This window comes from Gekko japonicus, unplaced genomic scaffold (genome assembly GCF_001447785.1).
Source record: "Gekko japonicus isolate JY-2015 unplaced genomic scaffold, Gekko_japonicus_V1.1 scaffold862, whole genome shotgun sequence".
Taxonomy (NCBI): Eukaryota; Metazoa; Chordata; class Lepidosauria; order Squamata; family Gekkonidae; genus Gekko; species Gekko japonicus.
In genome coordinates this window covers 15349-31875 of record NW_015173699.1, presented here as the reverse complement: position 1 = coordinate 31875, position 16527 = coordinate 15349, and the positions used below count along the sequence as shown (strand labels likewise).

The 16527-nt window shown below is 45.9% G+C and overlaps 1 protein-coding gene across 1 annotated transcript in view; it reads left to right on the top strand.

The window, feature by feature from the left end:
* The window catches only part of IL31RA (interleukin 31 receptor A), a 31917-nt gene extending 17016 nt beyond the window's left edge, over positions 1 to 14901 (top strand). The window contains exons 10-15 of the mRNA XM_015423213.1: positions 2118 to 2219; positions 3649 to 3795; positions 5317 to 5457; positions 11904 to 11997; positions 12292 to 12358; positions 14356 to 14901. Coding sequence (XP_015278699.1) covers positions 2118 to 2219; positions 3649 to 3795; positions 5317 to 5457; positions 11904 to 11997; positions 12292 to 12358; positions 14356 to 14901 — 1097 coding nt within the window. The remainder of the gene's footprint in view (positions 1 to 2117; positions 2220 to 3648; positions 3796 to 5316; positions 5458 to 11903; positions 11998 to 12291; positions 12359 to 14355) is intronic.
* The last annotated feature ends 1626 nt before the right edge of the window (positions 14902 to 16527 follow it).

Below are 16527 nucleotides of genomic sequence, written 5' to 3'. Positions count from 1 at the left end.
AGAAAGGAAGTCACCTGGAACAAATGACCAATCTGCATCAAAATAGAAGTTACTTTTCCCGGGCAAATCCCCCATTGGCTTAGTGCCAGGTATCCCTTCCAGGTCAGTCTAAACAATAGCAAACTAGGAATACAAGTTAACCCTATAATGACTGAATCAGACCTTGTAAACACATACATTTCCAACAGTATCTGCCACCAGGTTCACCATTATTTCAGTTTCATGTGTTACCCTCAGACTCTCCATCAGGTGTCAGTTCCGCTCAAGGAGAATAAAGTACACAGATATATTTATTATTTATTTTATACATATGTTAATGAGTGGTATGAGAGCAATTCTTTCCCATTGTTGCAGAACAAGAATTCTTGGCTCATGTGGAGTTGGATTAGAGACTGTCACAAAGTGTTCATTTCAAATTCTCAAGAGTTTATTGAGCATGCATGCGTATAAGGAAAGGGAAAAGGGAATGAAGTTTCAAAAGAAAATTGAGTTTCTAGCTAGGGCAGGCATTAACCTTGTCATTCTTAGAATACTTACGAAGAGTATTTCCCTCTTTTCCCCAACTCTTTCCAGGGTTTCAAGAGGATTTGACCAACCAAGTCAGGGGGTAGAAGCAGTTTTTCCTACCTAGGAGGGTTAGAGTCCATAGCAACATTTTTTCCAGGATTAAGCAGGGGTTGTACTTGGTTGGGCACTTAGGTGTGCAAAACCCTGACCTGATTTTGGAAATGTGTGTAAAAAAGTGCTGATTTGGACCAGCTGCATCTAGTTGGGCAATCAGTTGTTGATGGATGTTTTATACAATATGGTGGGGGAAAGGTATGTGTCCAGTTCCTCCAGCTTGGGGATGGTGGCCAGAACTGTAGCACCCTCCAGCATTCTTTTCTTCCCTGGCAAGGTCTTAGGAGGGCCTTTGACTGGCGGAGAGGAAGGGTTTTTGCTTCCACCCAGTTCCCTCTCTTTCTGGCCTGCTCACATCCTCCACCCTTGCAGTCTAGGGAGTGGTTGAGCCCTTGCTCCCCAGCCATTCCTGTGGCTGCCTTTCGAACAGTTCTCTGGGAGACGGACATCTCCAACTTCTCCCTCTTCCTTCAGTCAAGGGGCTAGATGCTGGAGACTGGCAGGAGCCAGGGCCAATGAGGCTTCTTCCTGGGTCTTGATACACCTTGCCTTACTCCCTGGCCTCCTCTAAAGGAGTTTGTCTTCAGCTTCAACTGGGACTGCCTTTCCCCTTTGCCCTCTCACCAGGTTGTTAGCCAAATTGCCTTATTTATTAAAAAATGCGGGGAATTATGAATATTAAATGGCAATAGGCATTAAATATAGGATCAGGCCTGTGTATACAGGAGTTTGATTTCCCAGTCCCAGAAATAAACACAGAGGCTGGATTACTAAAGCAGTGATTTCTTTACTGAAGGATTCTTAAACATACAAGCATTCACACACACAATACAGAACAAAGAAAGCAGAGGTGATTGATAGCTAATAGAAGGGTCCGTTATGGGGTGATACTACCTGTCCAGACATGCAGAGGTCCATGAAGAAGGGATTATGGCCTAAACCCAGAGGTTTAGGGGTGGACTGCTAGTTGGCATCAGGGCAAGGCACACAGTCTGAGGCCATGTGCCTGGACAGTTATAGACATTGGAAAACAATGCAGACCAATGGAAGGCCTTGGGGGCTGGTCTCAGGTGAGAACAATAGATTACCTGGACCAATGATGAGACCCGGGGTGCATGACATCAACAAGGCACTCTCCCCTATATCCTTGTCTGGGCTCGCTGGAGTCCCACGATGCCTCCTCTGTTATTGCCATGGCCCTGGGATCCGTTGGGCCTGGCTGCTGGCTCCTGCAGGGCCTTTCTTGCTGCAGCTGGCCCTGGGCCACTTCCAACTGAGTGGATAAGTGCAGGGACACCACCTCCTGACAACACCATAAAATGAAGTTTCTAATGGAGTGCAAAGTGATTATTCTGGTGTTTTGTTGTGCTGCCTTTCATCGCTGTATGAGTACATAATGCTTATGTATAGTGTGTTTGGGTATATAATATGCCATGCTGAAAGAGCCATGATCTCGAAAGAGCCATAATCATGTGTTTCTGTTTTGTTCTTTCCAGGAGCCTTCGAACAATATAAATGTTACAACATCTCGGTGTACCCTGTGTATAAAGATGAAATAAAAGCTCCAAGTTCCATAAGGACCTACTTTAAGCAAGGGCGTATGTATAAGTGGTTATGACAGTCCTGTAATGAATTCATTCTGTTAATAGAATCTGCCCGAGCTGTGGACTCCTGAGGATTTGCAGGGAACATCTCATTTCCCCCTGTATCCCCCTTCCCAGTTCTTCTTTCTCTCCCTCTGGCAGCCCCCTGCTTGATGTCACTCAGTAGTAATGTCATTGGGCAGGGCACGTTGCAGGGGACGCTCTATCATTTAAGGAAAACTCTATGGTTGTTCCTTAAATGATTGACCCCCCCCCCTGCAACATCCCTGCGCGATGTCACCTCTGGGTGATGTCATTGCGCCGATTGCATTGCCACAAACAGGGTGCTTTGGGGGTGGAGTTCCCCCTGCCGGCCAAATCTGGGCTGGTGGATCTGGGGGCCCAAAAGCAAGCAAACCCCTTCCCCCATCAGGGGAATGGCAGCCTTACTTTTTCTGCTCTCCTCTTTTCAGCTTCCCTTTTTTCTTTCCCCTTTCTGTACTGCTTCCCTCCCTCTCATTTTTTTTCTTTTTTCAGTCTCCTCTGCCTTTGATAGAAAGTGAAACTTGAAAGGCTCAGCAATATTGTTGTGGTTGCCTAGCAACCCCCAAAATTGCCACTGAGATCTCAGTACATAGTCTAATGAAATCTCTTTGGGCGTTCTTCTCTTCCAACTATACATATCGCTTCTATTATTTGGGTTTTTTTGACCATCTAATTTTTAAATTTTGAATTTTTCTGCAAACCTAGGATTGTAGACCCCCCCATTTTTGTATCTGGATCCATTTTGTGGATTTTTATATCTACAGTCTAGGTCCTGGTTCAGAATTAGATATGATGATGATGATATGCTTGGGAACGTAATTATCAGGAAGCAGCTGTAATACAAAAAATTGTGCTTAGTCCTTTATGTCTGTTATTTCCATGTTTCTATGATCCCTCCTGCTGCTTCTCTTAGAAAGATGAGAATGAAGGGCCACACCAGTTGGAGCAAATAAACAAACCAATGGTGCAGTGGGAAGAAAAGCTTTATTCCAAATATCGATACCCCTGTGTGTTTTGTGTCAAGGTTCTGTAAAACAAACACAATAGTGCTTCTACTGACCCAGCACACATGTCCATGTGTGCAAAATGCAGTTAAAGTGGTTGAGGTCTGGTAGGCTGCTTCCCTAGATGGAATGGCTGTTTGCCTCACCTGAGTAGGTGGGTGATTAACTGCAGGAACAAAGACTGACATAAAAGGCACTGTTTTCTTTCTTATCATTGAAGAAAGTACTTTGGTAAGATCTAGCAGAGTGTTAGATCTCCTGACTTGCATGGTATGAAACCACAGGTTTGACTTGTGAAATATCAGCTAAACGTTTAGCACCACTGCTTAGTAAAGGGGCATGTCAAAATAATTCAAGTTTTTAAGTGTTTTTTAATGTGTGTGTACTTGATTTAGGTCCCTCAGACGGCCCTGTTGCAGAAGTAGAGAATGTCGATAAAAATGAGGCTACCATAAAGTGGAAGGAAATTGAAAAAGGGAAAGCAAATGGTGATATTATTAACTACACTATATTCTACATAACAGAAGGTGGGAAAGAGATAGGTATGTATACACATGTGAAGCAGAATATACAGACACCATCTAACACTATTCTGTTAAGAATGTTTTGACGCTAGTGTGTGGTTTCTGAGAGTCCGAGATGGCACTCTAAAGTGAGGCATTGAAGTAGAATAGCTATCAAACCTAGCATCTAGTTTTATTTATCTGGATTTGATTTAGCACAGGCATGTCCAACTTCGGACAGGTAGTGATCTATTTTTTACGGCCAAGAGTGCCGGTGATCTACCACCATGAAAATAAAGTTTCAAATTAGTTTCAAATTAGATTTTAACCCACTAAAGTCGGGTTCCACCGCCCCGCCCCCCCATTTATAATGCACCTTCTGTCAGGAGACCAAGTGGGGCTGGTGATCTACCTCTGACCCCTCCGCGATCTACTGGTAGATCACGATCTACCTGTTGGACATACCTGATTTAGCAGATCCTTTTAGCTGGAGGTGCCAGGGGTTAATCCTGAGACCTTCTGCATGCAAAACAGAGACTCTGGCAACTGATGTAATGAGATTAACAAAATATTAAAAATGAATTTGATACCAAAATTGGCTTTATTATGTTTATTTATTTATTATTACATTTATTTATAGAGAAAAGTAAAAAATTTGGCATGCAGACCTTTAATAAAAATTCCCTCTACTAGCACCATGATCCATTGTATCTGAGCACCGGAAATCTGTAACAAAAATTACGGTCAGCATGTGGCATGAACATCTTTGTAAAACAGCTCTATTACTAAAATTAAGTCTCCAAATTAGATTGGTAAAAAACCCCAAACAATTGCTGATGCTTTCTTTATTTTTGGAACCTATTTATATCTTGTGTCAACTCATATTCTACAACTCATTATCTTTAATCAAGTGCCAAGAACCTATGGAGAGATGTAATTTAATATAACCACATCAAGTTAAGTTTGAGTCCAGTGGCACCCTTAAGACCAACAAAGTTTAATTCTGGGCATAAGCTTTTGTGTAGATGCTTATAGTCAGAATGAAACTTTGTTGGTCTTAAACTGGACTCAAACTTTGTTCTTTTGTTTCAGACCAGCACGGCTACCCACCTTAATCACGTTAGGCTGTAAAACGAATTTTAGAGCCATCTCCTTACTTCTCCTTTCTGCCTCTCTTCTCCTTGTTATCTATTACTGTCTGCATTTAATACATAATTTGTCTGTATTTAATACATAATTTGAATGCAATTTTTTTTTAAAGCAGCAGATGCATATTTTTAAAAAGCAGCAGATGCATATTTTGCATTCTACCTGAAAAGAATTTACTGAAAGCGCTTCCATTGTATGGGTATATACAGAATTTCCTCCTCTTTTTTTTTTTTTGGTTTGTTCTGTAGTGTTATGTAGCATATGCTGCCCTCTATTGTTGATTAGTGGTATAAGGGCAGCTTTGTAGCAAAAGTGACTTTGGGGGGTTTCTTTGAGTTCAAAGGAATTGTATAAATTCTACTGTGTCTTAGATTAGCTTAACAGTTAATGCTAAAAAATTTTTCATTTTAGGAAAGACGGTGAATGCTAGTCTGCTACAATACCGACTAAAGTCCTTGCAAGCTAATGTCCAGTACACAGCTTATGTTATGGCAAGCACCATTGCTGGTGGAACCAAGGGGAACGATGTCACTTTCATCACCAACCGACTTAGTACGTTGCTCTGTGTAAATTGCTTTTCCCTTAATGGATCATTTTAATGTGTGCTGAATTAGGCCTTGGAGAAGATGGTGCTGGTTTCTTATAGTGAGTTAACTTTGAGCAAAAGCCATAGAACCTCAAGCTAAACATGAACCTGCAGTGCGATGTGGCTGTGAAGAAAGCTAATGCAATCTTAGGATGTATAAACAGAAGCATTGTGTCCAGATCAAGGGAGGTGGTAGTTCCACTCTATTCTGCTATGGTCAGGCCTCACCTGGAGTACTGTGTCCAGTTTTGGGCACCACATGTTAGGAAGGATGTTGACAAGCTCGAGCGTGCCCAGAAGAGGGCAACCAGGATGGTGAGAGGGTTGGAATCCAAGTCTTATGAGGAAAGGCTGAAACAGTTGGGTACGCTTAGCCTGGGAAAGAGAAGGCTTAGAGGGGACATGATTGCAGTCTTCAAGTATTTGAAGGGCTGGCATGTAGAAGATGGAGCCGATCTATTCTCTCTTGCTCCGGATTGCAAGACTAGATCTAATGGGTGGAAATTACAAGCGAGTCGTTACCAGCTAAATATCAGGAGAAACTTCCTAACTGTAAGAGTGGTTGAGCAGTGGAACAGTCTGCCTTCGGAGGGGGTGGATGTTCCTTCACTGGACGTTTTCAAGTGGAGGCTGGACGACCATCTTTCGGGTATGTTGTAGGTATGTAGGGCTATCTTTCGGCTATGCTCCTGCAGAGTGCAGGGGGTTGGACTAGATGACCCGCAAGGTCCCTTCCAACTCTAACATTCTATGATTCTATCATTCTGTTGGGTGAAAAATCTCTCTGGCTGATGAACATTAGTATGAAATCTGTGTCTATTTCCACAGAGCTAACTGAGGTATATCACGTTTACCATTTTACAGCTTAAGAAGGCCCTCACAGATATTCCTCTGGCTAAGAGTTGGTACATGTTGTTATCTCTGAGAAGCAACGTGGGGTACTGTTTAGTTGCTCCCAGTTTGGTACAGTCAGGCTTGGATGGCAACTAGGGATGCTCAAACACCAGCCGGTTCAGTTCACGTCCTGCTCACCAGTCAGGCAGAAGATTTTTCAATTGTTGGTCCCACTGCCAGAGCCAGTTTGGTGCAGGCCCGTAGCTCACGTGGGGCCCACATGGCCCGGCCTCCCGTGGGTTTTGTGGGCCCCTCCCCCGATCCTCTGCTCCCCCTCCCCCCCGGCCCGAAGATGATGAGAGGCTGGTGGCGGCAGCACTGGAGGCCGAGGCGGCATCAGGGGGCTTGAGGGGCACGGTGGCCTCCTCTCCTCCTCCTCCCCTTCCTCGCCATGCCCAGGTGGGTTTGTGGACGGCCCAGCAGGCGGGCTGTGGCTGTTCCCGGTGGGCTGGGGGGTGGAGGAGGGGAAGCGGGAGCTAGGTCTTCTTCACACACAACTAACCCCATTTCCCCTCCCTGAAAGTCCACACCGCCTCCCCGCCGTCCAATCGCCCCTGTTTGCGTGTCAGCTTGTCTCACAGCTTCACTCTTATTAAAAGTACCGTTTCTTCCCGCGGCTCCCTCCCCGCAAGGTCAAGCCGGCGCCCCAGCTGAGCCTCCTCTAACCCAATCGGCGTAGGCGGGGGTACGCGGGCGGGATCCGGTCGAAGCGGAGCCTGCGTGGGCCCCCTGCCTGTCTGGAAGCCACCGCGGGCTCCTTCTGATTCAATTCCACGCTGCCTGACCCCGGCCTGCCGGCCGGAGCGGCAGCACTTCTCTTCACAACTCGCACCAATTACAGAGGTATGAAAATGGACTGCTTCCCATTCGGAGAGGCGAGCGCGCTTTCCAACGGGGCGCAGCAGTTTGCCGGTGAGAGGCGGCGCAGGCAGCCCTCACTTGCAACAGAGAAGCGGCTGCATTTAGACGGGACTCTTCCTCGGAGCCGGTGAGGTGTTTCCCCTTGTATGGTCGTGGCCCCGCCCAGCGTGTCCGGCGTCATTACGTCACTTCAGGGTGATGTGCATGCGGCGCGCGGGCGCACGCACACACTCCGGCCCCTCCACTTTCCCCAGGGCCCCCCCACTAGAAAGGTCCTAGCTACAGGCCTCGGGCCTGGTTTGGTGTAGTGGTTAAGTGCACGGATTCTAATCTGGGAGAACTGGGTTTGATTCCCCACTCCTCCACTTGCACCTGGCTGGATGACCTTGGGCAAGCCGTAGCTCTGATAAGAGCTGTTCTTGAAAAAGAGCAGTTTCTGTCAGAGCTCTCTCAGCCCCACCTACCTCACAGGGTGTCTGTTGTGGGGAGGGGAAGGGAAAGGAGTTTGTAAGCTGCTCTGAGACTCCTTTGGGTAGTGAAGGGCGGGGTATAAATCCAATCTCCTCTTCTTCTTCTTCCGCTGACATCCTGTTTGTGGCTGTTTCTGTAGGCCTTCTCAGCACATTACAGCATGATTGACCTTCATGCATATGTATAACCACACAGTTCAATGGAGTTCTTCGCCCCCCCCCCCCCAGTCATTGCTGCATACTGCTTCACTCTGCAGTCAAAACACAGAGTTAAATCAGTCATACAAACTGTCAGCAAATCAATGCTTTAAAAAAGTTCTAGGGTCCACTGTTCCTTTTTGCATTCCTTATTGGTGGTAATGGTTACAGGTTTGCTTGAAATGGGAGGGTTGTTGTGCATGTGTGTTTTTGCAAAGCACCATGGGAGTAGTAGTCCCCCTCATATCTACTTTTCACATCTTAAAAAATAAAGTTAAAAAAAAAATTAAATTATGTGAAACTTGACAAAAAGGAAAAGGATATCTTTGGAATTGGTTCACCCTCATTGCAGCCATTGAACAGTAAATTTGACTGTTGAATGTGTACAGGCAGAGCACCGCACAGAATGAACTTTTCTGGGGATTTGTGATGCCATGGAGGAAAACCAAATCACACAAACAAATTCTAACTCTGAAACAGATTCAAAAGAGAAACCACACCACACAGATTCCCATGTGGTGTGGCAAGGATAGAGTTGCTCTGCAAGCAGTTATTGAACATATGCAGGGGTAATTTCCTGCAGGAGCGCACAGGAGTGGAGCTCCGGCAGTAAGGAGCCTAGGGGGCGGGCACATGCAACAAGCCCCACCCCCTGCTTCCAGCAGCCCTCAGTCAGGCCACGAGAAACAAGAAGCAGCCAGGTAAGTTGCAGAGGGCTCCCCCTGCCCGCCTTCAAGCTCTCCCTCCTCTGTGAGGGCAGATCTGCGCGTTCCCCCCCCCCATAGCTAGCAATCCAAAACAGTCCAGTGGAGCCTGAGTGGTGGGTGTTGCCTTCTGACACACTTCCGGTGATGTCAGGGGGTGTGGCATATGCAAATAAGTTATGCTAATAAGTTATGCTAATGAGCTCCTGCACCTCTTTTTCTACGAAATGACCCCTGAACATATGAACACAGTGACATCTGTGTGGATGGTTGCACTTAGGAAGTGACACATTTCAACACCCCCCTCCCCATTTCTATGTATGCATAAAAAGTGCAAAACATGAGACCTTGGGTAAATTTGATCCTGCATCTCATATACGACATGGTTGTAGTGAGGATGAAATGGAGGAGAGGAGAGTGATGCAAGCTGCTTTGGGTCCCCACTGGGGAAAAAGGCGGGGTATAAATAAAGTAAGTAAATAAATATTTACTGTCCCATATTCATTTCCATGCATCACTTTGAATTATATATATATATATTTTGGTTCCCCGAAGGGGAATTTTTTATTTGCATTTCTATAAAACTACAACAGAAATTGGGGAGGGAAGATCTACAATCTATAAAAAGGTAAAGGTTCCCTTGCTCAAAAGCCAGTCGAGTCTGACTCTAGGGTTGCGGTGCTCATCTCCATTTCAAAGCCGAAGAACCAGCGCTCTCCGAAGACGTTTCCATGGTCATGTGGCCGGCATGACTAAACACGAAGGCGCACGGAACGCTGTTACCTTCCCACTGAAGTGGTACCTATTTATCTACTTGCAATTTCTTGCTTTCGAACTGCTAAGTTGGCAGGAGCTGGAACTAGAGACGGGAGCTTACTCCGTCATGCGGCACCCGGGTCTCAAACTGCTGAACTACCGACCTTCCACAGCCTGCAGTTCAGCATCTTAACCACTTGAGCCACCGCAGCTCCCTACAATCTATAGGAGAAAGTAAAAAAAACCTAACTAAAAACCCAAGTATGGAGGTTTTACAATGCTTAAAACTCTATGTTTTCCCCTCAAATGGCTGTGGCCCCGCCCCCAGCGTGCCTGGCGTCATGACGTCACTTCCCTGTGACGTGCACGTGGGGGTGGGGTTTCCCCCGGGGCCTGATTTCGCGGGGGCGGAAATCGGGCCTCCAAAGCGGGGGGAAATCCACCCCCCGGGGGGACTTGGCAGCCCTAGGGACTGATCAAATTGTGGCAATGGACTGTAGCGGAGAGTTTTTCTGAAAGAAAGCTGAGCGTTTAAACAGACCTTAGAGACATAGAGTTTTCCCCTCAAATGGCTGTGGCCCCGCCCCCAGCGTGCCCGGCGTCATGACATCACTTCCCTGTGACGTGCATGCAGCGCGTGTGCGCTCCGCGAGCCACCCCAGAGTCCCCCGCCGGCGAGGTAAGTCTGATTTGGCAACCCTATCGGTCCCTCCACCTGTGCTTTCACATTTGCTTAAAACGTCGGGAGATAGGGCGTCCCCTACCCCCCTCCATTTATACGCTTATAGTAGGGGGACTTCACATCTAGGCTTTGGTGTCTCGTTTCAACGGCAACTCACTCATCAATCCTTGAATCAATCCACCAGGTCCTGAGACGGCCCCTGGGATCACGCCAGGCAGAGAAAATTGCTAAACCTCCAAATGTTTGTCCCGATGGTCGCTTCTAATCCAATGCTGGGAATCAGGGCAGGACCTTCAGGGCAGTGAATAGCCCCCCTGTACCGGCTACCAGCCGGAGGTAGGGCTCTCCAAAGCCCCCTGGCTAGAAGCCCATTGCACAATCACGCTCCCTCCTAATCCCCGATTCATGGCACACGTCTCTTGGAGGAGCCAAGGGATGCAGCCATCGTTGAAGCGCCAAAACCGGAAGCTCCATCACTCTGAATTATAGAAGCACAAGCAAGGGACCCACAATGACTTGTGGGGAGCATCTCATTTTCTTCACTCCTACTATTTCTTCTTTTCCTTCCCCAAAAGCCCCTAAAGACTCTCTCTCCGCTTCCTGCTTCCTGCTCTCCTTCCCAGCTACAGCCAGTCTACTTTTATCTGTTCCTCTGTCTTCAGGCTTCCCTCCTTCCCACTCCCTGGCAGTCTCTCTCTGGGAAGAGTCTGGCTGAGTTGCATGGTGACAACCTCTGGGTCAGCCCAGTTACACAGTGCTGGCCTGGCTGGGCCAAGCCCATTTGTTTGGGTAGTGAGTCTCCAGTGGTTGCCACAGGGCCTGTCTTCAGCAACCACTCATCCTTCAGGAAACATGACAGGGTGGGTGGACAGGGCTTTTCAGGGTTGTTTTGGCCCCAGGGCTTTGTTTTATAGAAACCAAGGCTTAGAAAGCTCAGCAATATTGTCGTGGTTGCCTAGTAACCTCCAAAGTGGCTACTGAGATCTTGACATTCTTTTCTTAAGTGTACATGTGTAGTTTCTGTTATTTTTGTGTTTTTTAAAATTCCCTGATGTATTTAATTCTCTGATGTATTTAGATTTAATTTTTTTCTGCCAACCTGGGCTTTTTTTAGATTTGTAGAGAAATGCCACATCTGTCCTTCATTTCGTGGATCTATTGAAGAGAAGAGAAGAGATTGGATTTATACCCTACCCTTCACTACCCAAAGGAGTCTCAGTGGCTTACAAACTCCTTTCCCTCTCCACACAATAGACATCCTGTGAGGTAGGTGGGGCTGAGAGAGCTCTGACAGAAACTGCTCTTTTTCAAGAACAGTTGTGCCAGAGCTATGGCTTGCCCAAGGTCATCCAGCAGGTGCAAGTGGAGGAGTAGGGAATCAAACCCGGTTCTCCCAGATTAGAGTCCACGCACTGAACCACTACACCAAACTGGCTTCCCCACCAAACCAGCTTCCCTACTGATCCATACGCTATGGCCTGGTTAGGAATTAGATCTATAATAGTAAAATGCACATCTGCAAATATGCTCAAGAAAAAAAAATCTGGGACATCAAATACCTGAATATTGTTATACTGCATTTCTTACGAATTTTTTCTTTAGAACACGTCGGCCGTTAACTGAGTTGATTGTATGTACAAAACAAATTTCACCTTTTTGTGCAGTTCTCATTGGAGAAATCATGTCTATTAATGTTCTTATTGAGCTCAGTAGATTTCTGGTGTAGAAATAGGATAATTGCACTAATTTACTTCCTTCTTTGACCACCGTCCTAAATGCAGATCCTTCTGTATGAGTCTCATTGATGTTTTAATATTATTTTCTGTTTTCTCTTCCCCCTCCTCTAGGTCTAGTAGAAATAGTCCTTATAAATGTCTTTGCTGGACTGTTAATCCTGTGCCTGTTAATTTTTGGGTTATTGTGGGCCCTGAAAAAACGCATGTGAGTAAATGTTTTACAGCAGTCCTTTACGGGGGGGGACGGGGGACGGGCAAGGCATTCTTTGCTATGTAAGCACAGTAAAATAGAACCTTCTTGTGCCAGTCTGTACCAGAAGAATTAACCAAAAGAAAAGCAGAGGCCCTTGGTGAGCAGGTAATTCTTCTGATGGTTTGGTACAAAATGTACACATTATCCTAAAGCACTATTGGGTTCTCCTTGATAGTTGCCAACAAATTCCATTTTTAGCTAACTAAAACCTTTTGTTTGCTTGTGTGTCCCCCCCCCCCCCGGCAGGTTAAAAAGGATTTTCTGGCCGAAAATACCACATCCTAAGTTACCTGAGATGAACCAGGACAATCTGGTAATGACTGCATTCAGAAATGATTTTTGATTAAATTTCTGTCAATTTCTGTCCTACAGCCAGAGATTTCACTAGAAAGAACTTTCTGCGGCTGGCAGGGGTGGTTGAGCCTAGATTTCATGATGGGACATGTGTGAGCCTGTGAACATTAACCATGTGCATTTGTAATAACATTAGCGGAGAAGAATGTTAAAGACTCCTAATTTGTAGGTAGTTTCCTTTCACAATAACTTTGTGAGGTAACCTCTGCAGTTCCCATAGGTATTGTGAGGTAGTGCAACATTCCTCTAGTTAGTAGCTGAGTAGGGATTTTGTATCAGATACTGCCAGGTATAATAATAATTATAATAATACCTTTCGATTTATTGATCGCTCAATCCGGCGGAGCTGCTGGCTCTGAGCGATTTACAGTTACACGGTTTCACACAAGGGACTTACAATTTCATAGGGGTAAGGGAGGACAACATATAATTCTTTAAATCGCACACATTTTGCAGCCGATGGGGATTTTTGTTCAGCTGTAGGCTTCAGACGTGTTCCAGAGGCATTCACTTTTCGGCTTGGCTTGATGACGTTGGTTCTTCCTGGGCTGCTTTGAATCGTAGCGCCGCACTGCCACCACCTGGCCGGATTGGCCCATTACAGGCTTCTTAATGCTGAAGAGGTCTTTTTATCAGGCTTCCGAGCTTACGAGCTGGGCATTCCATTTCGCCGGCTAACACCTCCCCTACGGGGGTTTAGTGTGCCCACCCTCTCTAAGGAGTGGTACCCATTTTATCTACTCACTAAAGCTTTCGAACCGTTGGGTGGACGGCGAGCTGGGGACAAGGCTGGTAGCTTACACCAGCACGGGGCTAGAACTGACAGCAGCTCTGTTCAGCTCAGATGTTAACCAGAGTATAAATCCTCTGTGCCACCGGTGTATTGTGTATTGTGCAGCCACTAACATTCACACTTTACTACTTGCTGCATTATAGGGATAACAATAACTTGTGTACAAGCCTGATGAACGAGTCACAGAGAGAGTGGCTTGTATCCCACCACCTATACATGAAGGACACCCAGAGCATTCCTGTGTTCCTCTCTGTTCCTGCAGCCTCTTTCTGACCCACAGGAAGATCATTCCTGGGGTTGCAAGACATGTTTGCAGGATTAGCTGAGTGTGGAGGGACAAGGGGATGAAATTGCCCCCCCTTCAGTGGAGGAATAATTTCAGACACTTGTTGCGCTTCACTTTTCACAACAAAATACTCTAGAAGTATCTGGATCGTAACTCTGCACAGGTACAAAACCCATCAGTGTGAATGTACAGCTCAAAGAATAAGAATTACAGGTAACCAGTTGGGGGGGGGGTTGTGTACAGATGGTTGGATAGAAGCCAATGGGTTGCATCCTGCCAACTTTTTTGTTCGGTTTTGTCCTATTCACCTCCATACTATAGCCCCTTGTCCCGCATGCATTTTGTCCGTTCAGGTCCTATGATCCCCAACATTGCTTTTTTGGGTGGTCACAGAGGACCACTTCTCCCTTTTTACCAGCAGAAAAGCTGTTTGGCTGCAACTCGACATATGTGAAGTGCTTCGAATACCCTAAAGCTAATCTACTATTACTAGTGCTCCTCACTTTTTCTATAATCCACAGAAAAGTTACAGAGGTAGCCTGAGGCTTGCAGGTTGAAAATGTTAAGAAGCTGATTTATTGATCTTAGAACCAAGTAGGGGAAAAGAGAATGTCAGTCACAGCACTGGTGTGATTGGCCTCTTATTTATATCATATTTATCCCAGACTCATGCAGGCAATGTTTGTCTTACTGAAAACATGCAGCAAAGACTACGGGCTCATAGTCTTTTACCTTGATGTTTCCAGTATGTAATTTATGCATATACTTCCCTCTGCATACAGACTGAAATAAGTAAGAACTGCACATTTAGTTTTCCACTGGTGGAACCCAAGAGAAGTTTACGTTTACTGTTGCGTGGAATTTCTTTCCCCAACAGGAAAAGCCATTGAAAGAACCACAGTCTGAGGAGAACACAGTCATCCCTGAGGTCATCAGTATTTTGAAAGTAGACGAAAATGACGAGTATCAGCTACTGAAGCTTGAGGAGTGCTTGGGACAGTCCAAGGTCACTACAGAAGATGCTGTTTGCCAGCATGAGGCTTCAGGCAGTGGAGAACACGAAGCTATGAAACTTCTCTTACAGACAGCGCCCTCCCCTAGTCAACATTTCAGGAGTCAACGACTTCCAGATCCAATGGTCCAACAGCCACTTTTACAAAAACCAGAAGAAAGCTCATCTGAAGACTCTCCGAATTCAAACTGTAAAGATGAGGAAAAACAAGATCAGACAAACGTGAAAGAAAAAACTGAATTCAACTCCTATTTAAAAAACTCTGTCTGTACAAGGGAGTTTCTGGTGTGCAAGGACTTGTCAGTCCCAAAGAAGAAAGAAAGAAAGAAAGAGACCACCCCCCCTTGTGTGTCAAGTGGCGACGGGCAACAATATGTGGCACTGGATGCCATTGTCCTGACTCAGCATTAGTGGAATCGCAGAGGACTTGAAGCGCTTTGGATCGGATTCCTGTTGACCTCGCAGACTAAAGAGAGAGTCACGACTGCTTCTTCAGATAAGTGTTTCCTGTGAACACTGGACTTCTGTCAAATATTTCATGGCTTTTCTGCTAGGTTTTGTGTTTCATCAGCAGAAAGGAAATCGTACTAATTTATTCCATTCCCCGCTGCTTGTGCAGACTGTTTGGAACGTACCCCTTTAAGGCAGCGGGTGCTGATCCCTCTCTCCTGGGGTCTCAAAGAAAGATGAGCGACCAGGGACCAGAGTGGACCGGGAAACTTTAAAATGCAGAACAGAACTGCTTTCTTTCTAACCTCCTTCTTGAAATATATAAATAGGCAGAGAGACATATCATCTATCTACCTCAAACATTTCATTTAACCCAGGGCAGTGAAGTGTCCTCCTTTGTCCACTTTCTACAAATCACCCTGCCAGACTTCCCCCACCTACTTGCTTCACTCCCGTTCCTTACTTCAGCATTTCACTTTTCACCTCCTTTCAGTCTTCACATACACTGTATGTTCTGCAGCGAGTACCTCTTATCCTCCTTCCCCGTTTCCTTCTCCTGTGCTGTCTCTAGCACCCGCCACACTAATCCCACTGATTTGCAAAGAGATGGCTCATGGGAAAGAAGGTGGAGTCAGCTCTTCTTCATGGAGGCCTCTTCCACAGAATCTCCACTTGTTACGTGTTCTTGCTTGTTTGGATGTACTCCGACTTGGAAAGTTAGATTCCAGATGAGGGGAGGGGGGGGGATTCTTTTGACAGATGGAAGGTTAGGTCTCATATTGCCTGTTGTATGCTTTTCAAGTGGGGATGCTTTCTCACCTAAGTGAGCCCTGCATGGGATGGTCCAGTATGCCTCCGGGGACTTTTCTGCCTGAGACGTGTTTGAACTGTGTGGCCTTTTCAAGCCACATAAAGGTTCTTCAGTTAGTTACATCCACTCAGAGGTTTTGGATGTTGAGCTGCCATTTGGATTTTTAGGGGCCCCAGCTGTCTGTAAATGTTAATCTGGACCAGACAGAGTAGTTGAGAAGAGAATGCAGTCAAGAGCCTGATGGATTCTAGGGAAGTTGTATATAAATGACGTTAGGAAACTATCTAATATTTTAAATGGTCTCCCATTTTCTCTTTCTGGCTGGTATCTCATGCCAGGATGCATATAGAGAGCGTTACAGTGGCAGCAGCATAGCAACATAGCACAAGTAAACACAATTTTAAGGACACATATATACGGCTTAGATACACACTCTCTCTCTCTCTCTCTGGTAAGGTAAAGGTAAAAGTTCCCTTGCTCGAAAGCAAGCCGAGTCCGACCCTAAGGTTGTGGTGCTCATCTCCGTTTCAAAGCCGAAGAGCCAGAGCTGTCCGAAGACATTTCGGTGGTCATGTGGCTGGCATGACTAAACACCAAGGCGCACGGAACGCTGTTCCCTTCCCACCGAAGTGGTACCTATTTATCTACTTGCAATTTCTTGCTTTCGAACTGCTAGGCTGGCAGGAGCTACTAGGAAAAAAGTGGAACAGTTAATTTGTAAACAACCAACTACAGAGCGCAAGTGAAAAATATCCCTTAGATCGGTTAGACAAAAA